Genomic DNA, 24,586 nt, shown 5'->3' with positions numbered 1-24,586 from the left:
GGTTTACCAAATTCTGGCTCCTAACCCTCTCGGCACAACCCTGGCTAATCTTCCCAAGGTTCTATGATCTTCACTGTGCCCCATGTTCCTCTCACCCACAGCACAATATGCAGCTGCCTGCCAGCTTCTCCAAAGCAAGTCAGCAAAAGAGGACACCGGTCTGCATGCCCAAGGCTGGGTGGCAGAGGAAGATACTGAGAGGTTTCCACCTGACAAATTGCCACCGGGAGCATGAGGTGCATGTTCTAAGCCTGGAGTGCAGTGGAAATGTGTGCCGGACAGCCACGCAGACTGGTTGGCTATGTGGACCTCTTGAAAGCATCCTGTCTGCACCACTAGCCAGCATCCTATGAAGCTGTGGAAGCCAAAGGGTTCAAATGTCCTCTGAGACCTTCAGCAAATTGGGGCTGCCCTGTATTTAAACAGGTCCATAAATGTTCTCTAGAACTTGTGCAGGCAGGGTGATGGATCGGCGCACTCAGCTAGTGGGAAGAGGGTACAATTTAATTATAATGTCTGTAACTAGTAGGGGCAGCTGGAGGAGGTAGGAGAGAAGGAACTGCCTCTCCATAACTTGCAGGGGTGTTTTCTGTACCATCCAGGCACCTAGGCAGACCTTTCTAGTGCACAACCTGGTCACTGGAGCTTTGCACTGGGTCTAGCTAGCATTTGCCCTTAATGATGCACTTGGGATAGACAGTCTAACCTAGTTATTTATTCAGTGGTAACAAGAAGGGCGAAAAGCAAAATAAGATAGGAACAGAAGCCCCTCCCATCCCAAGATCCCTGGGAAAGAAACCAGGGTGAAGAGAAAACGTGGAGGTCTCAGCCAGGGAGGCTAAGCCCTAGGACCTCTCTCTCTCTCAATTCTATCAGACGTTAAAGCCGTGAACAGTTATAAAATAACCCATTGCCATTTACACACACAGCTAGTGATTTACATTCTTCTCACCAGATTGTCACAAGTAAGAATTTTAGTTGCACTCAGATGGATAAAATAATTACTACCAATAATATCGTGTATGTGAGCCTCATTTCCATGCAAGAGCCACTTAGTTCTCTGGGACAATGCAGCTAAAAAAGTCCCCGATGAAGCACATGAGAGCTGGACACAAGGCATTCGTGGAGAAGAAGGTCTGGCTATGGAATGAGCTACCAGTGGGGATTAGACTATGCCAAAATTTGGCCACATTTAGAACACGTGGCCCGACACAAGTTTTTGCTTAAGCTTTTCTAATGGAACTGGAAAGGTTTTTTCCTATATTGTGAATAAACAATGCACCTGTATACTCCAAACAGGCTTCCTAAAATCTGGGAAAGGAGAAGAGCAGAAGTCTGCTATATAACCTAATTTACCTATGTGAGGCTTAGCTAACACAGGGCCAGATTTTCAAAAGTGCCCCCCACCTAGAGGGTTCTGAGCATGACTGAAAATCAGACCCCAATTTTGGACGATGAACATTTGAAAATCTAGCCCTGAGCTGTTTCGAAAGTCTGCCAGTGAAGTCCAACCTAGAAAACCCTCAAATAGATTTAATGTTATGCAAGCATCTTAATATGTTTTATGAATATTAGTGTTGTGATTTTCAAAAGCATGTAAGTGATTTAGGACCACATTTCCCATTGACTTTCAAAGGGCCTTGTGCTCCTAAATTGCTTAAGAGCTTTTGAAAATCTAACCCTAAATTATTAAACTCCTTAATACCCTTGTGAGGCATGTATTATTCCCTTTTAATATATAGGGAAACTGAGGCACCAAAGAGCCTCAGTTTAAGAGCACACCACCTCCAGTGCATCAGTGGTAGACGAGAAGTAGATGCCAGTGGCCCTGAACCGTGCAAAACTTTTGCACACATTTGCACCTAGAAATTAATTGTCCGCTGCTCAGGTAATTTGCAGAGAAGGCCTCATATGTTGTAAATTCAGTTTTATTCTCTCAGAAGCAAAAGGACCGCTTCTTTCCTCCTGCTTCTGAGAAATTTCTTTGCTGTTCGGTTGTATCCTGAAAAATGCTTCATGTCAGGCTGCTACAATCACATTTTGTAACATAAAAGGACCTGGCTGGCCAACTGTGCTGGAAAATCAGACTTTCATCATCTGAACCTTTGAGAAAAATCCTGTCTTTTAAAATTTCTTGGCTGATGCGTCACACTGGGTCAAAAGAGTCAAGTCATGAATCATAAGGTGATATGGCCAGGAAATAACAAAGGGAGAGAAAGAAACTTTCTGAAATGAAACGGGGTGTTGGAGAGTGCTGAAAGAGAACTTCTTTGAACAGCACTGCAAGCTCATAATGGGTGCTGTAGCAAATCAGTGGTGAATCATTTGGAAGGCTAGGAGTTTGAGCCATTATGCATTTCATTGCAAATTGAAAGTCAGTCCTGATTCCATTAAATTATCCTGCCAAAATGGGACCATTTTCAGAGCAGAGCAGCATCTACGATCCCTAAACTGCGGCCCCATTCACACGCTGGTTCTCTGAACCCTACCTGATCGAAACTCTTGGTTAGCCAAAAGTTGAGTACATTCCCCCATGTTCTGAGGGAAGCTCTGGTTCCTGGCATGTGGCTGAATCACAATTCACTTTTTAATTTGAATTAATATTCACAGATATTCTTTTTCCACGATTCCCTCAGTTTTAACCATTCAGTCTCTGCATCCGTTTATGAGGATATCATCTTGCAGGGTGCTCAGTGCCCTCAATTTGCAGGACTGACCTTTACTCCTGGGCCTCTCTGCTGGGACTGCAAAGGGTTAAAGTAACGGGGAGCAGCAGGGTAGGAAGCATAGCTCCCCTTCTGCTGTTAAAATTAGCAGGAGCTCCCCAACTACTGCTCCCAGATACTGGAGTTACTTCTGAGTTATTGGCCTGAGACCATCAACTCATCACACACAGCCCATCAAAATAGTAAAAACGTATGGATACTTTTTACATAGACTAGAGTTGAAACAGGGACCAAGACAGCAAAGGCTACATAAGCAATTCCCCAGAGCCATCCAGTTTCCTTATGATTTATTTAATACAATTTGTACACTAGAAATAATGAAATCTAGTTGCTCTTTGCTTCTCAAACTAATTATATCTTAACGGTTAAAACACGTTGGAACATAATTAGGGAGCAGCCAGAAGCGAATCAGGGTAACATATTGCAAATTAGAATTAACAGGAAGATGTTTGCTATGGGGAGGAGATCAGCACCATGCTGTGACAGAAAAGTCTGCTCCAAGGGGACATAGGAAGGTTTCAGTTAAGTACAGCTGAGAAAATGGGGGAAGGGCGGAAGAGGGGAGAGAATCTGCAAATAGTCAAATGTGAAAGCGAATTTCAGTTTGAATATGGTTGTGACCCTTTCTGAGCCTTTGGGCTTTACTAGCATGAACACTCATGAGCAGCCCATTGTTTAGCTCAAGTGCATGAATATTCACTGAGGCTGAAACTCACCCCAAATTCAGAGGGCAAATGTAACCAATGCCTGCTTGGTGTGGTGCTCTGTCCCCCTCTAGTAACACTTAGCCCTTTAGGAATTGGAGTCTGCTACAGCTGAAGCTAAGAGGCACGTGGCTTTTAGCTCATGCAGTAGAGGCTCATACATAAGCTCTCGAGGTCCCAGGTTCAATCCCACCCGCTGATGATTGGGGTTTGTCGGTATTACACAAGGACCAGGTCTATGCACCCCTTAAATTCCACTGGACTTAAATGCAATTTAAGTAACTGATGAGCTTTGTGCTGGGGCTCTGCACAGGGGTGAATTTCATCCATGGAATACAATTCTGCACTGACTTACTGATATTATTAGTGGTATTCCAGAAGTGCCCAGAGGCCCCAAATCAGAATCAGGGTCTCAATGTGCTAGAAATGGTACAAAAATGGAATAAAAGTCAAAGTCCCTGCCCCAAGGAGCATACAATCTAACATCTTTGCAGTCCCACTGAAGCCAGTGGTGAGAGTCAAGGCCAGATATGACCTCTTAGGTCAAAACTTGTTAAGAGTATGTTATTTTGAAATGTGTAAGCCTGCTTTTCCTGTTTTCATTTTACAGATTCAGCCTTATCAAGAGCATTATCTCTGGTGCCATGAAATGAAAGTTGTTGTAATTATAATTCTTAGCATATGCACACACCTAGGAAAATCATAAAGTTGGGATGCACAGCTAGGTGGTCAGATCCGATGTTCTAGGTTGGGCTGACTATCTATCAGCCTCCATAGCTGCAGTTAGCATGTGAATACCATTCAGAGAAACTAGTTCCAAACGGCTAAGTTTTCCCATACACAAAATTCAGGGCATGTATTTCTCAGCCTCGATTGCAACAGTAGCTACTGGAGTCCATGAATATTGACTCCTGTTTGTTGCCAGCATGCCTTTCTGTCATGCCCTGACACAGCCAACATTTATTTCAGACAAAGAACAAAAGAAAGAATGAAAGAAAGAACAGCACTAAAATCTCCAAGTAGAGACAGAACACAGTCCTGCCCTCTGGACTAAAATTCAAACCAGCAGCTATCCCGTACAGTAGGCAAGGGAACTCCAATCCATTTAAGGGGACAGCATGCAGAAAACAGAGTGAAAGCTTTCCTTTCCAATTATAGTAACACAGAGCAAACTGGGAAAAAAAATAGAGGCCTGGAGATACAGTGTTATGGTAAGTGGTGCTATAATAAAGAGGTTTCAGAGGGGCAGCCATGTTAGTCTGTATCAGCAAAAAGAACAAGGAGTCCTTGTGGCACCTTAGTGTCATTATAGTGGGTATGGCAACACCCATTTTTTCATGTTCTCTGTGTATCTCTCTTCCTACTGTATTTTCCACTGCATGCATCTGATGAAGTGGATTTTAGCCCATGAAAGCTTATCCCTGTATAATAAAGAAGACTCCTATTTTCTGGTACATCTGAGTTGTAGTCAGCACAAGTCTAGAGGAGGGGTGCAGAAGGTGACTTTAAGCCACCCTTGTGCCCACTAATCCTGGGCTCCAGTGGGGGTACTGACCTGGTTCTCAATTTAGTTTAGAACAGCCTAATTTATACTGTTCTCGGAGGCACTGTTCCAGCAACCAGAGATCAGCCTGGCATAAGTACATCCTGGTTGCTCCCCCGAACCTGGCATGTAGCAGTCTCTATACAGGGGGAATCCTTCACGGTCTGGATCCACCAGCATTAGGGCTGTGTTGTGTGCTGGAGTTAGGGTGACCAGATGTCCAATTTTTATAGGGACAGTCCTGTTTTTGGGGGACTTTTTCTTATATAGGCGCCTATTACCCCCCACCCCCTGTCCCAATTTTTCACAGTTGCTATCTGGTCACCCTAGCTGGAGTGGCACAAAGCAGCCTCCATGCACAGGCGTATTGGAGTCAAGATATACACTGTATTTTCTTGAGAGAAAAAGAAATTGAGAGAAACAGGAGAAAGAAACATTGTTCCTAGGTGCATCACCTCCTGGAGCCTGGGAATAACTCAGCATGGTGGTGCATCTCGTATCTACAAGGCAGATTTTCTTTGTGTGGTACTGGGAAAGATTGGGGCCCAATCCTGCACAACTGATGTCAATAGTAGTTTTACTGTTGACCTCAGTGGGAGCAGGACTGAGCCCACAGGGAATATGTCAGCTCTGTTCCTTTCCCCATGTGACATTCCCTGTCTTCACCTTACATCAGGATGTAAAGCATCCAAATCAAAGAGAGTTTGTATCGTACTGAGCCCGGGGGGAATATTTCCTGCTGTGTGTGAACTAGAGTGTGCTGCAGTGATGGAAAGCCTGATTATAAAATGAAACACACACACACACACACACAAAGTGCTCCTCTTGGTGTAGCTGTGGGTCCTGGAATCTAGGTCAAACTCTCAAACAAACCAGATTAGATTGGAATTTTCTACTTGTTTTAGTCTCACACACTCCAACATCTAATTTAGCCCGGAGTTTTCACAGAGTTCTTAGTCATGGAAACTAATAGATGCCACGGGCAAAGCTCGACCTGAGACAAAAGAGGCCTTGCTAGCTCCCAGCTGTGGCTCACCCGCCCTGTGTATGTGCCTTCCTCTGGGTGAGACCAGGAGGGGGAAAAAAACAGGCTGCTAAAGCTCTTTTGGGAATAACCTAACGTGACTGCATTACTCATTGGGAGCTGGAGTCGGCGGGGTTGGGAGAGAGAGAAACCATGTATTGTTCCATTCAAATTGGTGAATTAACTTTGTGAGGCTGTTCCAAAGCCCATTAAAGTACGGGAGTTTTCCTGTTGACTTCAAGAGGCTTTGGATCAGGTCCTTCATTTCTAACAGGAGTGATAATAATAGCAACATCTCCAGTTGCGCAGGGTGCTTCTTCTCCCCAAGGGATGCGTGGAGTCCAAGATAATGCAGTACACCAGTGGGTTTTCAACATTTTCATTTGCGAGCCCCTAAAAAATTTTGAATGGAGGTGCAAACGCCTTTGGAAATCTTGTACATAGTGGGTCTGCGGACCACAGGTTGAAAACTACTCCAATACAAATTGCATTATACCTTTTGATTGCTGATTGGAAGTTCTATATATGTGGGCAACACATGATGAATTTAGTAAGATGTGGGGACCATAACAATTCCTTTCTTGCCTTTCATAGCTTGGTGTCACACCCTTCACGCGATTTAAATGTGAGTCGTCTTCATCATCATGAAACTTGAGTCCACTATACCGGAAGGACGGATGTTCTGCGTTCCAGAAGAGGCCCTATCTCCCATCTAGCAACAGATCCACGTGGTGGATCTTAAATCCACTGGTCTGTCTCCTCTCTACATGGAACTCCCTCCCACAAGTGATCCTGGGGGTTCTGTGAAGGAAGGAAGGGCAAGACAGCCTGCTGCAAAGTGGTCAGCATTAATAACAATGGTTATTTCCCGGCAGGGAGGCTGCTGCACAGAGTAGCTTCCCCACCTAGTCCGTATCCTCTCCACCCGCCTGGGCCAGAGGGACAGAAGAATGATGACATTTAAGCTCCGCTCCTCATCTTCTGACAGATGTATTGTCCATTTGTCTACGATTTATTGCTTCTTTCTTCCTCTCTGCAGTGAAAATCAGCAGGGATGATTTAACCCTTACCGATCTATTATACCATGATAACAGAGAAACACTGAGATACTTTCCAGCAATGGGTCGCACAGGTATTAACACCTACTGAGCCACTCGAGCAAAAGCATAAATACACAGTGCATAAGGATTTGGAACTTTTTTTAGACAATCCTTTTGTCACTTAAATGTTTGTGAATCCCAGGGGCTGCAGTAACAAGCTGTTGAAAATAAGCACTGCAAAGTTTCCTGGTCTTGACTGAGAACCCCCACACCTTTTATTTAATCATCATGTTTAAAATTTGTTTAACAACAGAGCCCAGAGCTCCAATCAGGATTGGGGACACACCACGCAAACATGTCTGAAGATACAGTCGCCATTCTGAAGGCCTAAAAAATTAACTCAGTGGGAATTTCAGCACATTGACTGGAATGCAAGCACAGAGCGAAAGGAAGGAAAGAGAAGCCGTGCACCACCAGGTAGGGCTGGCTGTGCCTGGCCCTACATGGGTGTGCAAAGGAGGTGGGGGGCGACAGCATGAGGAGCTATTTGTTTGTGCCCCTGATGAATTCCCCCTGAGTGCAGCAGCCTCCCACAATAGAGTCACCTCCACCAGCTCTGTGCTTCTCCCATCTCCCTGCATGTGAAGCATGGTGTGGGCAGGCTCAAAGAGAGACGGGCGTGGTCAGTATAGACCTGAGCCCCTGTGATTCTTCACTCCTGTTGCAATGGTTGAAGACAGGGGTCATTACAACAGGGATCCAAGTTAGGGCTTCCCCGGCCTATATCAGATGCTTCACCCTCTGAATGTGGAAGGTGGCAAGCTGACTCCCTTCTGTACCTGCGCCTGTGTAGGCACCAGGACAAATCTGCCCTGAGGACTCTCCTAGGTTCCCCAAAGTGATTGGGGAAGGGTTGCCTCCTGAAACAGCCAGTCGAGTCACTCAGGTCAAAGGGTGGTGCTGCGGTCATGCTTTCTAGGAGGCACTGGAGAGGCTATTGGTATGGTGTGTCTGCACACCGACCCCACCACGGCATATGACTTAGAGCCACAGTTCAAGCCCAAAACACCTCAACTGCACTGTTTCCTATGCGTGATTCCTGGTGCAACAGAGAGGTCTGAACATAGGACATTAGATAACAGAAGATCAAGACATGCACAGCTCGCATTACTTATGTGCTTGCATAATATGAAGCTTCAGTTTTACATGCGGATCGTTTAGACTCAGTCTTTCCATCACCAGATGGGAGATAGGATCTTCTCTGGTGAGTAATAAAAATCCTTTTGAGTCTCCTAACAAATTGTAACAACCTTGCCAGAAGACAAACTGTACAGAAGTGGGCAAAATGTGTGCAGAGATGCTCAACAGAGCATCATTTGTGTTGCAGAGCCCTAGAGAACTTGCCCCACTGCAATGTCTAAAACCTGACCAAGAACAGGTCCCATTTATGTTATGCTGCTTGACACGAATAGTAAGCCCATAGTCAGGTACATCAATAGACTACACAGTCACCAATCTCAGATGCTGACCTGTCCAAGATTTTAGTGATTTTATTAGTGCAGCACTAGATTTTGGTCCAAGAACAGGCACCCAAGTTATCCAGCCCCTTGGAGATAAGACCTCAGTTAATGGGCAAAAATGGAAAAGCCTAGCAGTTGAACGGTTTCTTTCTATAAGTCCACAGTCCCTTAAAGAAAAGTTCTATAGGATGTAATAGAAATGTTACCTTTTCTAGAGGTCTTTGAACCGTCCTATTCAGTTTAATAGAGAATTCTACCCTGGCTACACAATTCTATAAGGTAAGGTCCCCCCGAGCCATTGGCTCATGTGACAAAGGCACACCAGTTTTCATGGCCAGTGGCACACATGGGAGGGTTGTGGCCAGCACTATGTCCAGCCGCACTGGAGATGGGGATCCAGTGGGAAAATGAGTGAGATCTGAACTGGCAACTTTCAGGATTGTGATCAAGATGCTGAACACCCAGCCACCTCCTACACAAGTCCATAAAATGGTTAAAATTACTGGAGAGAAGATCTCATTCACTGTTAATTTCTATAGGTTTTGAGAGTAACTTCTATAGAACCCTGTTGATTTCACCCCTTTTAAAATTCTACCAGGCTTTCCCATAAAAGGTGTCTCATGGGGGCTGTGGAAGTTTGAAGTTGAAAAATTAGCTGGAGCTAATAAAGATGACCGTTATATAAATCAACTTGCTCCCACCCAGTGTTCAGAAGAGCCACTTCTTCATACCAAACACAAATCTGTAAATGAAATAACAAGTGTTATAAATATGTCACGTACGTTATTTTGGTCAGGGTCACCCTTTATCTTTTAAACTCCAGCTGTCCCAAGGACAAGGTCGTACCTTCTGTATCTTTCTGGTGTTTCATTTGCAGAGACAGATGTATTCATGTTGCAAGCAGCCTATTGTTTCTCATTCTTGTTATTATGGGAACCCCAGGCAGAGATCAGGCACTAGGCAGTAGCTGGGCATTGCACTCGGGCCTTTATGTACACATGACAACAAGGTTGGGGTCTGTGTCTTAAAGAGCCGACAGTGTAAATAAAGTGGGAAGCTTGGGACTGATGGAACTCTAGAACCATATTTTGAAAGGAGGTGTGTTCTGAGGCACGTCAGGATATTTGTACTGTTTCTTTAAATAGCAGAAAGTGAGGAAGGATAGTGCTGAGGGAAGGGTCTAGGCCAGGGATCGGTAACCTTTCAGAAGTGGTGTGCCAAGTCTTCATTTATTCACTCTAATTTAAGGTTTCGCATGCCAGTAATACATTTTAACATTTTTAGAAGGGCTCTTTCTATAAGTCTATAATATATAACTAAACTATTGTTGTAAGTAAAGTAAATAAGGTTTAAAATGTTTAAGAAGCTTCATTTAAAATTAAATTAAAATGCAGAGCCCCCCGGACTGGTGGCCAGGTGAGTGCCACTGAAAATCAGCTTGCGTGCCATAGGTTGCCTACCCCTGGTCTAGGCAGAAGCTGTACATATTTTAATAAAGTTCCTTGTTCACTGTTCAAAGAATGGGACTCAGGGATGCTTTACTATTGTCACACGACAGCGGGGGAAGTGTTAAGGAGTCCTGCTGGTTGTTTTGCCTCCAATGGGGTAACGCCCTGACAATCTGCTCACACAGCAGCTAATTCATACCTAACTGTGGAGGGGGGCAGGAGGACTATGCATCTGCTTAAGTGCTTTGAAAATGGATACAATCTGGAAAATGGATCTATATCCCCCCATATTTTGGGAGGGATGAAAAATGGAAGAAAGTCTCAGCAAAAAATTGTTTCTCTTTTTTAAAAACAGCTCCAGTAGAATATTGTGCCACCCAAAGAGATGTGACCCTGCCGTCCTACCCGATCCTAACAGCACACAAAACACCCAGATACATGTAAGCTGTGTAGAAAATCTGCAACACTCGATATCCATGATTCAATCATGTTTGTCACTGGGGCTGGTTAGCCAAACAAGTTTCTAGCTACACACCAGTTGGCCCACTGATTGCTTTGAAATCGCCTGCTCTGGGATCTGATGTGAATATTTCCCCAGACATCTGCAACAAGTGATGTTATACCGTACGCAAAAAGAACAGGAGGACTTGTGGCACTTTAGAGACTAACCAATTTATTGAGCATTAGCTTTCATGAGCTACAGCTCAGCTCACGAAAGCTTATGCTCAAATAAATTGGTTAGTCTCTAAAGTGCCACAAGTACTCCTTTTCTTTTCGCGAATACAGACTAACACGGCTGCTACTCTGAAACCTGTTATATTGTACGGTAACTTCTGATTTGGATTTATGTTCCTCTGGCTCAAGATAAGCAGCAAATAGCACAACTGGCCTCAGGTTAACTGACTCTGCTTTAAAGGACCTTCCGAGTACATGTTGTGTCCTTGGTTATTCCTAATACTTAGGACGTTGTAGGAAGTATTTGTATTACTCACACCTTTTATCAGGAATATTTTGAAACCCATTAGTATTGCAATACCATTGCTTTAGTCTGTTTTCCCTTTTGGGCTGGGATTGCCTCTTTTCTTTATACAGCACCCTACACAAATCCCAGTTGGGCCCTTTGGGTGCTACCATAATATAAATATTTACTACTTCTTCTACTAATAATTATAATTCCCTAATACCAGAAACTTACTGTTGCCTTAGTTAATATTACATGTAAACTATCCATTGAATAATTGATAAATTTGTAGAAACCAACCTATGTTGGCAGGCAATTAGCCAGCAGAAAGAGGGACTACAATTATTGCTTACTGCAAATATTTTCCTCAACTCTATTTTAATCTGCATGAGTGAGTTACTGAAGATTATTGCAAGAGCATTTGAATATTCCATAGCAGCTTTTCTAGAAAAAAAGTAAAACTGATATTTGTCATTTTGGGTAAAATTGTAGCTGTTCACTGATGTTACTGAGGTTACAAAGCCTTGAAATGTTTAAATGTGGCATTTTATTCCTTATATTGTATTTTGCCTCTAGTTACATATCCCTTTCTTCTACTTTAACACTGTCACTAATGTCTTAGCTGTATTAATAAGCACTGAGAGAGACTTCTGCTCTGAAGAGATTTGAACTGCCACTCAGCTCCTGCCTACGGCTACCAAAAAAGAAAGGCAAAAAAAATTCAAAGCTGGGCATCTAAGGTTAGGCACCTAATTCCACGTTTAGGGACCTATAAATAGCGTACTTTTTTTAAAGGAGGTGAGTGCCCACAATTCCCACTGACTTCAGTTTACCTTCAGCTAGCTGGCTGCTCATCACCTTTGAAAATCAGACTATTTGTTTTGGATCCTAAATGTAGATTTAGCCTGAAACTTTTGGCCAGAGTGAATTTGCAAAATAGGAATGACCATTATTCTCCTGAAAATCCTCAGAAATGAGGAACACAACAAAAGAAGCCAGGGACAGATCATTTTACTGCAACTGAGCAGAATTCAGTGTATAGATAAAAACCAGTGCACGGCGCTTGTGGAGGAAACTTATTTCTGTCAGGGGATTCTGCATGAATAGACTAAAAGCTGCTGAATGTGTGAGATGTCTCGGAACTTTTAATTCCATTCCTGGCCTTGGATATTACATACTAAGTTATTGATGTGTTAGTATATGCATTGATACCCGATGAAACACTGTGCTATGGAAATGGACTGTAGTCTCCTGCCTTTTCGGTGGAAGCTTGATCTAATTCTATACTAGCACGCAGTGTAAAGGCAGCCTTGTGTGTACAGCAGATAAATAGGTACCAGATGCTACTGGCAGGAAGATACGAGTGACAAAAAATTCAGTAGTTTCACTGACTTTCCACCTGGCTAAAAATTTAAATAAAACTTTACATATAGGGCACCTTTTGAAATTAACATTTACCATTTTCATTGAGTCCATTAGGGCCACGGATGTCAATGTGGCCAGGATTTGGCTGCTGGCAGCAAGAACCTACATCAGGAGTGCAGATAAACTGAGGCATACTGTTTTAGGTTACATACCATGACTTGGTCATCTCTTGACTCTCATCCACTGTAACCTTTCCCTCTGATCTCTCCCCACTCCATTCTACAAAAAAACCACCATTACTAAAGTTATTCTTTTCCATTGCTCCAACCACATTGCTCCACCCCTGGAATCCCACGTTGGTTTCCTGTTACTACATTCAATTCAACCTCCGCTTCCTCACTCCGGAAAACTTGCCCATAATCTCATCTCCACCTACTGTGTATCACGGCTCTCATTTTCTCCTACTCCCTTGTTCCTTCTTAGCCTTCTTCCCAGTTCTGTTCTGCAGCTCATCTCTAAGCGGTCTATATTGGGGCGGTAGCTGACGACAAAACTGCTCATGGCAGTACCACAGCAGGGTGTACGTCAGCTGCGATACGAAGCCAATACCCTTTGGCTCTCTTCAGGTCATACATGACTCCTGTGCACACAACAGAGCAACAGCTGATCAAAAGAATGCCTGGCAAACAAGAGAATGACATGGCTCAGACCAGGGCCTTTGTATTTTCACGTGCGATTTCCTCCCACCAGTGGGGTCCCTTCCAACAATTTTCAAAGGGAACCAGAGAGCTATGATTCCATTGTTACTTCAGCACAGGAGATGTGGCCATGTCTCTACTAGGCTTAGATGGGCAATCTCCCTCTGTTGCTCTCCCACTGAGGAGACCACTGATAGAAGCACAAGTGTAGACGGCATTGTCATTTAAACCACCGTGTCATCTAACCACGTTCAAAGCAGTGGTAAATAGTGCAACAATGAAAACCAGTTCCCTATCTGCACTAGGGCTCCCTCTGTTGGCACCCTTGATTTCCTACATTTATAACCACTGAAAATTGGTCAGGGAGTCTGTGAGTGGCCAACACAGTAGACGTCTTACCCCAGAAAAGGAGGTGGTGAATCACAGGGATTATACCAGACCATATTGTTTTGATAGTAGCCATTCACAGTCTCTACCTTCTGCTTAAATTGGTGCAAATCTTTCACACAGTTCCACAGCTGCAGCATTTTAGCAAATAAGACCATAAAGCCTTTTGTTCCCATAAAGCGCAGGGGGGACTTTAAGTGGGATATGCATTAAATAGCAACAGGATGAGAATGTCCGTACTATTGAGGCTAATTTTAGTGGCACAGTGGCTGCTCTTTGCAAGACCAATGCAGCTCACCAGCTTCCTCACCCTTCCTGAAAAGGCTTTTTCCTAAGACACTGAAAGGAAAAAAAAAAAAAAAAAAAAGAGGGCAAGATGACAGAAAGGAGACACCGCAGTCACACTTCAAGGACTATTTAAACTCTAATTAAAAGTCATGTTAAAAATGCATTAGCCATTAGTAAACAAGGTCACGCTCACGGCTACCCAAGGCATGTCCATGCAAGGTATAAAATAGCAATAGAGACCGCTACAAAGCACTTAATTAAATATGGGCACCCCAGGCTACTTGAATTCCCTTCAGGACTTGCATTTCATCGGAACCCACCTTTTGTATGCAAGTGGGGAGACTCAATGGGGTCCTTTTACAGCCTTTAATTTTTAAAATCGCATCTTCCTTCCAAGCTGTGTGCCCAAAAGTTTTTATGGGTTTAAATGATGAAATGGCAGAGTTAGGCCCCAATCCTGCAGTGCACGGCACATCTGCAAGCAGCAAATTGCCGCATCAGGGCCTGCAGTAGTAAATAATACATTGGAAGAGTGAAATTAAGAAGTTTAGGTCTTTTCAGCTGAGACCAGACATGAGAGTGAGAGCAGATGAAGTCTGGAGATATAGGAAGGTTTTTACCGATAGCAGGAACAGCAGGGTTGTATTTTCATGGCATTGCTAGCTCTACATGAAGCAGCAAATACCTTAAATCTCATGAGACTGTGGATGAAATCCTGGCCTTACAGAAGTCAAGGGCAAAATTTGCTTTGACTTCAGTTGGATCAAGATTTCATCCAATCGTTCCAAGATCTCCCTAGACCAGCCCTGCATACCCAACAGACTTGGGTGGTTTGAATAGGCCTCTGAAAGTTATTCACACCAACCCTCCAAATGCCCCGCATTAGTTCTCACTTTTTTAATAGCACATTTCTTACCCTACTTCTAAAAGGTTCCTTAAAGGAGCCCATGTGAGCTCCTTCCGTCTTAAAATTTCCACTCCGGTGAATCTGGACCTTGTCACTCAAACCCAGCAAGCAAAAAATGAAATGTGTTATGGAGTCAATAGAACGAAGCCGAGGGAATGCTATAATGGTATAGGCCTCAAATGTGCACTTCCCTTGACTCCCTCAGACAACAGGATCAAATCCTGGCAAAGTCAGCTCAGCCCTTGATCCAAATGAGACCTTTAATGAAAGAGACCCTGTCTTCTCTGTATAGACTCTACAGATCTGATGGAAGATTTCTTAAGAGCAGATATTTGCCCTGGTTTTCTCCCTCACTATTCTTAGCATTCTGTGCACCCGTCATCTACCTGGTTGCTGCAATTCAATGGTGCCACATGTATGTACAATGAAATTCACCCTCCGTGCAGAGAGCCTGCACAAGATTTATACATCAGGTTGAATTTCCTCCATAGTTTGGACAGCACTTTTTGGATCCTTTCAGATAAAAGCAGCTATACAATCAAAATATTATTATTACACTGACCTTCATTTCTTCTGACAGCTTGATGCATTGCACAAGTTCAGCCTTCACTAAAGCTGGAACCATTTAGATGGGTAAAAATTGCCCTTTGTTCTGGATTGTGATGAAAATTCAACATTGTACATTTAAAAAAAAGAAAGTACTTGCCTTCCATAAAACTGGTAAAGTGATCAGCAGCCATTTGTTTTGAGCATAGAACATTTTATACAGCTCCTGTCACAAGCCTGCCTGTCATTGAGGGTGCGAGAAGAAGCACTTTTTGCTGAGTAATGCTTTATTTAGAAAGAAAGGTTGGGTGCATAAAGGCTGAGATCTGTAAAAGGAATCAAATGGCAGATGTTTGTGCGACACAACAGAGCCAGATAGGCAGGAGCAGCATAACTGGGAAGAGACTTTCTGGTCAAACCGTCAAAGACAGAGCAGCAGAAAAAGTAACTTTAGAGGCCTTTTCCCGTCATTGCCCTGCTAATTAGAAATCAGACACAACGGATGTAGGTTTTGCAAAACGTCAGGGGTTGAATTGTGGTTCATATCCAGGCCACCGATTTATCCAAATATTTGGAGTGTAGGGGGAAGAAGGATGTTTGGGATGAATTGTTCTGGGGTTTGGCCCTTATCTGCTGCAGCAGAATGGAATTTCTATTCAGATGGGCTACACTGCAGGGTGGTTTGAATTTTTTTCAAACCTCATCAACCAGGGGTTGAACTTCATCAGCTGGGTGTCTATTTTGCTATGTCCAAACCCAAGGCACTTTTTGGATCAGCATCCCATTTTAAGGAAATGCCCAAATTTCAGGAATGGGGTAGTTGGTGGACTTGATACACAGTTCCAGTTTGTGTCATTCTCTGCTATACTGGAGAGGCAGGGCACATTAAACTGCATTTTCAACAGTCTCTTTTTAAGCTCACGATCAAGAGTAATTTACAGCGTCTGACTCTATCCTGAAGTTTCTCTCCCCCAGCCACTTAGTTTCTGTTTCTTTCCACCTGTCTCTGATCCTTACAGGGGCCATATTTCACAGCAGTATCCGAAAGCTGCAGTCCTGGGCCCCAGTTCAGTTCCCTAGTGCAGGTTAGGGATTCCCCTACGGTTGTTATAGCAGCCACAGAATAGCAGGAGTGTACCTCTTCTGGCATGCTTTCTCCTACTCCAATCCACCCTTATTCCCTGAACCAGCTTTGAGCCTGCCAAGGATGTCCACTGAAATGGATGGGGCATTATAACTGGTGCAAAGAGGCACAGGGCACTGATGAATCAGTCCCTCCCCCCTTAAATTTCCACCTATATTTCAGGAGGGGATGTCTTCCTTTTCTTTTCTTTTTAAACAGGAACTCAGTATTGGTGAATGAAAGGCACATGAGATTCCCAGACTCAATAATTTTACAGCTCGGTCCCTTGACAATCTGTGTTGTTAATCCCGCCATATACCTAAACGATTTCAATGGAGATAGTCACCAGCCAGTTCCCCACATCTCAGCTTTCCCCATTAACGTGTGCTGTGATATTCAAGCACTGGAATTGCTCTAAATATGAAAAAGGAAATGTGTGGTGCTGAATTCAGACCTTTATCTTGAAACCTGCACAATTTGTCCCTGTCTTTCCTTTCTAAACTGTTCCCCGGCATAATGCTGGCTGCCCTACTTATCTTGATGTGCTGACAGCAAGAACACACGCCTCTGTGACTCCAGACTTGCAACAGCACATCAGGGAATTCAGTTCGTCTGACTGCCAAATGTCCAGGTGGATTGCTGTTTGCATAGACGCTGACTCTGTGGGTGCTCCAGGGCTGGAGCATCCATGGAAAAAAATGATTGGGTGCTTAGCACCCACAGGCAGCCAGCTTCTCCCCTCCCCCATGGCACCTCCCTTCCACCGGTGGCCCACCGATCAACTCTTCCCCCGCCCTCCCAGCACCTCCTGCCCCTCGCGATCAGCTGTTTAGCGGCATGCAAGAGGTGATGGTGGGGAGAGGGAGAAGCGGGGACAGGGCGCACTCGGGGGAGAAGGCGGAACTGGGCAGGAAGAGGTGGGGTCTTGGGGGAAGGGGTGGGACCTGGAGCAGACTGGGGGCAGGGGGCCCAATGATTTTAAAGTATAGTAAAGAAAATCTTGCCCTTTGTGGCTTGGTTTTACCCTCACCTCCTTGAGTAATACTTTCCTACGTTTAATGAAATAGACAGCCTGTACTTTTAACAGCAGTAGCTTCCATGAGGCAATGTGAACTAGGGCTCCAACCCCTTCTGAATGTATGTACTTAAATTCACTCATGTGAACTGTCCCAGTGAAGTCAATGGCACTGCCCTGTCAGGCAAGCTAAGCAGGTGTTCACAGGATTGGGGTATAGGGACAGGGAGACCATTTCAGATAAAATAAGAACCTGCCCAAACCTTTGCCCCAAAGTCAAATAAAACTAAATCTTCTGAAAGCTTGAAAAAGTTTAGTGAATTTTTTTTGGTAAGTTGGTGAGCTCCTCTGCTCTGTTGATTCATGAATCATGGAATCATAGAAATATAGGACTGGAAGGGACCTTGAGAAGTTATTAAGTCCAGCTGCCTCTGCTCAGGCAGGACCAAGTAAACCTACACCATCCCTGACATGTGTTTGACCAACCTGTTCTTAAAAACCTCCAGTGATGGGTAGTCCACCAGCTTCCTCGGAAGCCTATTCCAGCGCTTAACTGCCCTTATAATTAGAAAGTTTTTCCTAATATCTAACCTAAAACTCTCTTGCTGTAGATTAAGCCCATTACTTCTTGTCCTACTTTCAGCAGATTTGGAGAACAATCGATCACTGTCCTCTTTATAACAGCCCTTAACATATTTGAAGACTGTTATCAGGTCCCCCTCAGTTGTCTTTTCTCAAGACTAAATGTGCCTTTCCTCATAGGACAGATTTTCTAAACCTTTTATCATTTTTGTTGAAGAGAGTCCAGAGAAGAGTGATTTGTCCACATTTCCTAAAGTGTGGTACCCAGAATTGGACACAGTACTCCAGCTGAGGCCTCACCAGCACCAAGAAGAGTGAGACAATTACTTCCTGGATCTTACATACAGCACTCATGTTAATACACCCCAGAATGGTATTAGCCTTTTTCGCATTTGCATAACATTGTTAACTCGTATTCTATTTGTGGTCCAAAACCTTACCAAAATCAAGATATATCACATCTGCAGCTTCTCCCTTATCCACTAGGTCAGTAACCCTATTGAAGAAGGAAATTAGCTTGATTTGACATGATTTGTTCTTAACAAATCCATGCTGGCTATTCTCTTACAACCCTATTAATCTCTAGGAGCTTACAAATTGATTGTTTAATCATTTGTTCCAGTATCTTCCACATATTGACATTAAACTGGCTGGTCTATAATTCCCCGGGTCTCTGTTTTCCTTTTTTAAGATAGATACTACGTTTGCCCCTTTTCCAGTCCTCTGGGATCTCACCCATAGTCCCTGAGTTCTCAAAGATAGTTGCTAATGGTTTCAAGCTTGCTTCAGCTAGTTCCTTAAGAACCCTATGATGAATTTCATCAGTCCCTGCTGACTCGAATACATCTAACTTAGGGCATGGCCACACTTGCAGATGTAGAGAGCTGTGAGTTAAACCAGGCCTCAGAGAGCGCAGTAGGAAAAGTGCTGCAGTGGGGGGGGGGGGCGGGAGGGGGGAGTGTGACAGGGAGTGTGTTGGGTGTGGGGAGAGAGAGTTGGTTTTGGGGGGACTGAGAGTGTGTCAGCATGCTGTCTTGTAAGTTCAGACAGCAGCAGACCCCCCTCCCTCTCTTTTACACACTCACAGCAAGCAGCAGTCCACAGTAATGATTGCTTTGTCCCAGAGCAGATAAGCAGCCGGCTGTCAGAAACGGAGCTTTGAAAGGGCATATCCGCATTCCTACAACCGAGTTCAAAACAATGACAAGCGTGGCCACTTCACTTAAGGGGATTATGGGATGTTTCCAGAGGCCGATCACAGGGCAGTAATGCAACACCTCCTTCACACTGACACCCAGGCATTTCAGCCGGGGCGCAGCAAGCGTTATGCTTCTCGTGGAGGTGGATTACCAGGAGCGCTCCAACTGCAGAGTCCAGGCGCTATAAGTGCCTTGCCAGTGTGAACGGGTCGGGAGTTAGGGCGCCCGGGGCTGCTTTAATGCTCTCTAACTTGCAAGTGTAGCTAAGCCCTTATTCTTTAATCTGTTCTTTCCCTATTTTGGCTTTGTTCCTTCCCTCTTGTTGTTAATATTAATTATGTTAAGAATCTGGTCACAATTTACCATTTTAGTGAAAATTGAAGCAAAATAGGCATTAAATACCTCAGCCCTCTTAGGATCATAGAATATCTGGGTTGGAAGGGACCTCAGGAGGTCATCTAGTCCAACCCCCTGCTCAAAGCAGGGCCAATCCCCAATTTTTTCCCCAGATCCCTAAATGGCCCCCTCAAGGATTGAACTCACAACCCTGGGTTTAGCAGGCCAATGCTCAAACCACTGAGCTATCCCTCTCCCCTAAAGAGTTAGGCGTGGCCTAGCAGAGTTCATAGAATATCAGGGTTGGAAGGGACCTCAGGAGGTCATCTAGTCCAACCCCCTGCTCAAAGCAGGACCAATCCCCAATTTTTGCCCCAGATCCCTAAATGGCCCTCTCAAGGATTGAACTCACAACCCTGGGTTTAGCAGGCCAATGCTCAAACCACTGAGCTATCCCTCCCCCATCCATCCCTCTTGATGTCATTAGCTTTTCTTCCCCATTAAGTAGAGGACCTATACTTTCCTTTGTTTTTCTCTTGCTCCTAATGTATTTACAGAACCTCTTCTTAGTGTCTTTTATGTCCCTTAAGTCTCACTTTGTGCCTTAGCCTTTCTAATTTTGTCCCTACATGCTTGTGCTGTTCTTTTGTACTCCTCCCTAGCAATTTGTCCATGTTTCCACTTTTTGTAGAATTCCTTCTTGATTTATAGGCCATTAAAGATGGAGCCATATTCTTTTGCTATTCTTCCTATCTTTCCTTCACATTGGAATAGTTGGCAGTTTTGCCTTTAATATCAACTCCTTGAGAGACTGCCAGGTCTCCTGAAGTCTATTTTCCCTTAGATTTTCTTCCCAGGGGAATCTTACCTCCCAGTTCTCTTAGTTTGTTAAAGTCTTCTTTTCCGACGTCCATTATCCTTATTCTGATGATTTCACTCCTTCCTTTCCTTAGAATAATGAAATCTATCATTTCATGATCACTGTCACCCAAAATTCCTTCCACCTTCAGATTCGCTACCAAGTCCTCCCTGCTGGTCAGAATCAAGTCTAAAATGGCTGCCCCTGGGTTACTTCCTCCGCTTTCTGAAACAAAAAAACTGTCCCCAACACATTCCAACACCTTACTGGAAATTGTATTTTACTGTATTACTTTTCCAACAGATGCCTGGATAGCTAAAGTCCCACATTACTTCCAGGTCTTGTGTTTTGGATATCGCTGTTATTTGTTCTAGAAATGTCTCATCCACCTCCTCTTCCTGATTTGGCAGTCTAGAGTAGACCCCTATCATGATGTTACCCCTGTTATTTACCTCTTTTATCTTTACCCAGAGACTTCCAAGTGGTTTTCCTCTCACCTCCTTCTGGAGTTCAGAACAAATAAATAAATATTCTTGGGTTCATCTAGGGTTGCAAATGGCTGAAACAAAACATGGTGACAAAGTGTTTCTAGCCTCACTGACCCCAGGAAGCATGGGGAATCCTGTAAGAAAACTTGATCTCTGGGATTTCTAGGCCAAAGAAACACAGGTAAACTTAGGAACAGGCATAAGAGCAATGGGAGGGTGAAAGTGGAGTGGTGGAAGGTATGCTGGTAAGGGAGGCAGATTGGGGAGGGGAGGGTCTCGTTATTTGAATATTTTTGAAGGTGGAACAGATTGGGTTGGGTTAGGGGGATGATGGGAGAAAGATTGACTAAGAAAAAGGGATGGAAATGAGGGATAATGCTGGCTCAGATAAGGAGGTAGGGGGGAAACTGATCACAGTTTATGCTCAGTTAAAGGTTAAAGCAAAAGAAAATGTAAATGCCATTCAGACAAGGAGTTGGGGGAAATGGGTGAAGGTTCTGTTGGGACACAGAGGGGCAGACGGATGAAAGTTTGGCTTGGATCCGGGAAAGAGATGGGTCAGGGTTTGGCTCAGATACTGCAGGAGAGGTGGGCCAACACTCAGCTCAGAGACAGACGAAAGGTGGCCCAGGCATCGTGGGGGACATAGGTCGAGATTCAGCTCACGCCTGGCAGGGGTGGGGAGATCAACCCTTTGTCTCCCCAAATCATTTCATTCATCTCTAATAGGAACTGGTTCCATGACATCCTTGAGCAGGTAGGGCACACAAGATTAATGTATCAAAAATGCCACCCAAGGTCACGAGCACAGGGAGAGCTCACATACGTGATGACAGCCTCTCTGGTGACAAAGAGGAGGGAAAAAGCTTCTGAAATCATTTTCTTGGCTCATTCTGTGTTTTCCTCCCTCTGCCTCTGACACTCCATGAAATACACAGAGATGCTCTTTAGAGAATGGATTCTCCCTCTTTCTCCACCTCCTCCCATTCTCCCTGGCTTTCAAGCCTCAGCCTTTTATCATCCCGCCCCCGCCCCCCTTCCCAGTCAAACGCAGTCCTGCTCAGAAGCAGACTAGGCAGCAGTGACCTCATTAGGGGTGTTACTTTGTGGACCCTCAGTCACACTGTTAGCGCCTATGCTCCTAGCAGTTTGTCTTTCATGTGCATCTTGGGGGCTCAGTGGCATGGGTATATGACCCGGTGCTTGTTGGGAACCATGAACTGTGGTTGATCTCCAGCTAAGGCTGGTAAGATTAAGAGTAGCTTTGGGCAGGGAGAGTCTGGATTCCTGCACATGGCTGCTTTAATATTATTTCAATACACATCTGAAAAATAACCAGCCAAAACCCCAGAACCAAGTGCTTTGCCATTTGAAGTGGTCCAGATCCAAACCCAGATGCCGTTCCAAATTTTGCAGCTTGAGCTCTCATGTAAATTGGCTTCCAAAACTAAAAGCTATGTTATTTGTATGAAAACCAGCAACAATCAAGCTGGAACTGGAGATCCCAATGCAGGCAATCAAAAGCAACTAATTCCAGGAAAGGGTCAACAACCACAGTGTATAAAATGGGATGCAGGGATTGAACTATCCTGTGCTGCTTCATAGAAAATCTAGGCAGGGTAAAATAAGGTTCCCCCATGTGCTGGCACAAATATTCAGCCATTCAAAGGGCTTATTAAGGGAAATCTATTTATTTACTTAATAGAAACCAAAGCCTGGAAGAGAATCAGTGCTGGGTTACCCTATTTGAAAAGGCTCCTTCTCAACCTGGATAGGTTTAGTCTCAGGACCAAAATATCCCATTTACTGGGAGGGGATGTTGTTACTAAAGGAAACCATCTTCATTTTAAGGGACTCACTGGTTCAAATGTGTAATTGTGGTAGGACCAGAATTCACAGGTTGGATCACTGCAGGCAATACACCCAGACGGACAAGCTGACCAAGCACGCACGCACACACACACACACACACACACTAGCTGCCTTGCAAGTCATTTAGCTTTACCTTTCTGAAGCTTGGATGCATTCTCTTGTATCCAGCTGAAGAGGTTGGCAAAGTCACAGTCACAGACCCATGGGTTGCCCTCTAGACGTATAGTCCGAAGGGATGGAAGTGCTTCCAGGGCAGCCACGTTGAGGCTCTGCAAATTATTGTCATTCAGTTCTAACACTTGGAGCTGTTCCAGGTTCTCAAAAGCAGCCTCGTCCACATCCACTAGGTTATTGTTCCCAAGGCTTAATTTTATCAGCTTCTCTGCCGACTTGAAGATCCCAGCATCAAGCTGCGTTAAATTATTGTAGCTTAGGTCTAAAAACACCAGTTTGGTGGAACTGCTGAAAGTTCCCTCTTCTAAGGAGGTGATTGAGTTATTCCTGAAGTCCAAGTAGACTAGATCTCCATAAAATATAAAGAAATCAGCTGGTATAGTCTGAATGTTGTTGTCAGCTATGAGAAGTTTCCGTACATCCAGTGGAAACAGATTAGGAACACTGGGGAGTCCTTGATCCCTGCAGTCTATAGTGTGGGAGTCCATACAGCTACAGAGAGCAGGGCACAGTTGCCCCAAGGGTAAGAAGAGCAGGCAGAAACAGAGAGAAAGTAGAAGGCAGAGGGGAAAGCATGGCCACATCGTCAAGGATTTGAAAGCTATGATGAGCAACGCTGCTAGGAGAAAGACATTTTGCTCAGCTGGGTAGCAATGCCTGGTGGTTTGTGTGTGTGTGTGTGTGTGTGTGTGTATCCAAGAGATCGCATATCATCACAGATCAGATAGCAGCCGACTAGGGAGGAGGGGGAGAGAGAGTGTGTGTGTCTGAGGGAGAGAGGGAGGGAAGCAAATGTGAGGATTTACACTATCAGGGATTTAGAATGCTGTAGAGTGTAGGGAAGAGAGAGATGACTGAGCGGATGGATGAGCTCTGAAGGACTCCCCTGTTTTTGCAGGTTAAAGGAAGCAGGGAACCTGTCTGCGTATTTGCTGCTTATTCCAGCAAAAGGGAAATCAGACCTTCTCCTGTGACTCTGTGAGCAGCAGTTAACCGGTAACCAGTTCATGGTTAACTAGCCGTGAATGTAATGAAAGCTGATGAAGTCAGTTATTTTATTTCTTTCCGCACCATGCTGTGTTCCTAGTTCTAAGTGCTCCCTGCCCAAAAGACAGCCAGGCAGGGGGAGGGGAGGGAACCAGCCTGGACTGCTGCTAAGGTCTCTTTCTTTTCCATTTGTAAAGCAGGGGGGCAAAGACCAGCTGGGGCAGTGAACACTGACCTGTGTTTTATCTGAATACTCGTCCTGAAAGTACTGGCTTCTTTTGGTTTGGATCAAGTGTAACTTCGGTTAAATACATGTCAACCTACCTTCCACAAAGGGGATAGAACCCATAACAGCAAAGAGGGGCACTTGATCTGTTACGCATTTTACATGGCTCCTTTTTTATGATCCACAGCTGCTACTTTTTAATGTTGCACTGGCCATGTCCCTAGGAGGCCAGGTACAAACATGTCTTCTGGGCCAGATCCTCTAGTGGAGTAAACTGAAGGCAGTGGAGCGACATGGAATTACATCAGCTGAAAATTTGGCCTTAGGGGTTTTGAAATATCTGACATTCTCCCCATCCCCACCCCCAGCAGACAAGCCTTTGTACAGAAGCATGTGTGTCTTCGTGACACTCTCCCCAGTATCACCGCCCCAAGGACATACCCTCCCCTTCAGCTGCAGGGAGCCTCGTGTGTCCTACAAGCAGGCAGACGTGTGGCCTGGACACTAGATCAGCAGTTTAAGGGCTAAGGGGGAGATATTCCGAAAGCACAGCTGATCTTTAGGCAGG

General features: G+C 44.5%; 1 protein-coding gene across 1 annotated transcript in view; it reads right to left on the bottom strand.

The window, feature by feature from the left end:
- LRRC38 (leucine rich repeat containing 38) overlaps positions 1-23,718 on the bottom strand; it is a 28,968-nt gene extending 5,250 nt beyond the window's left edge. Inside the window, exon 1 of the mRNA XM_007053684.4 lies at positions 22,765-23,718. Within this exon, the coding sequence (XP_007053746.4) occupies positions 22,765-23,389 (625 nt within the window). The 5' untranslated portion in view covers positions 23,390-23,718. The remainder of the gene's footprint in view (positions 1-22,764) is intronic.
- Positions 23,719-24,586: the final 868 nt, after the last annotated feature.

Source organism: Chelonia mydas, chromosome 18 (genome assembly GCF_015237465.2).
Source record: "Chelonia mydas isolate rCheMyd1 chromosome 18, rCheMyd1.pri.v2, whole genome shotgun sequence".
In the NCBI taxonomy this organism is placed as follows: Eukaryota; Metazoa; Chordata; order Testudines; family Cheloniidae; genus Chelonia; species Chelonia mydas.
This window is presented reverse-complemented; position numbering and strand designations above follow the sequence as displayed.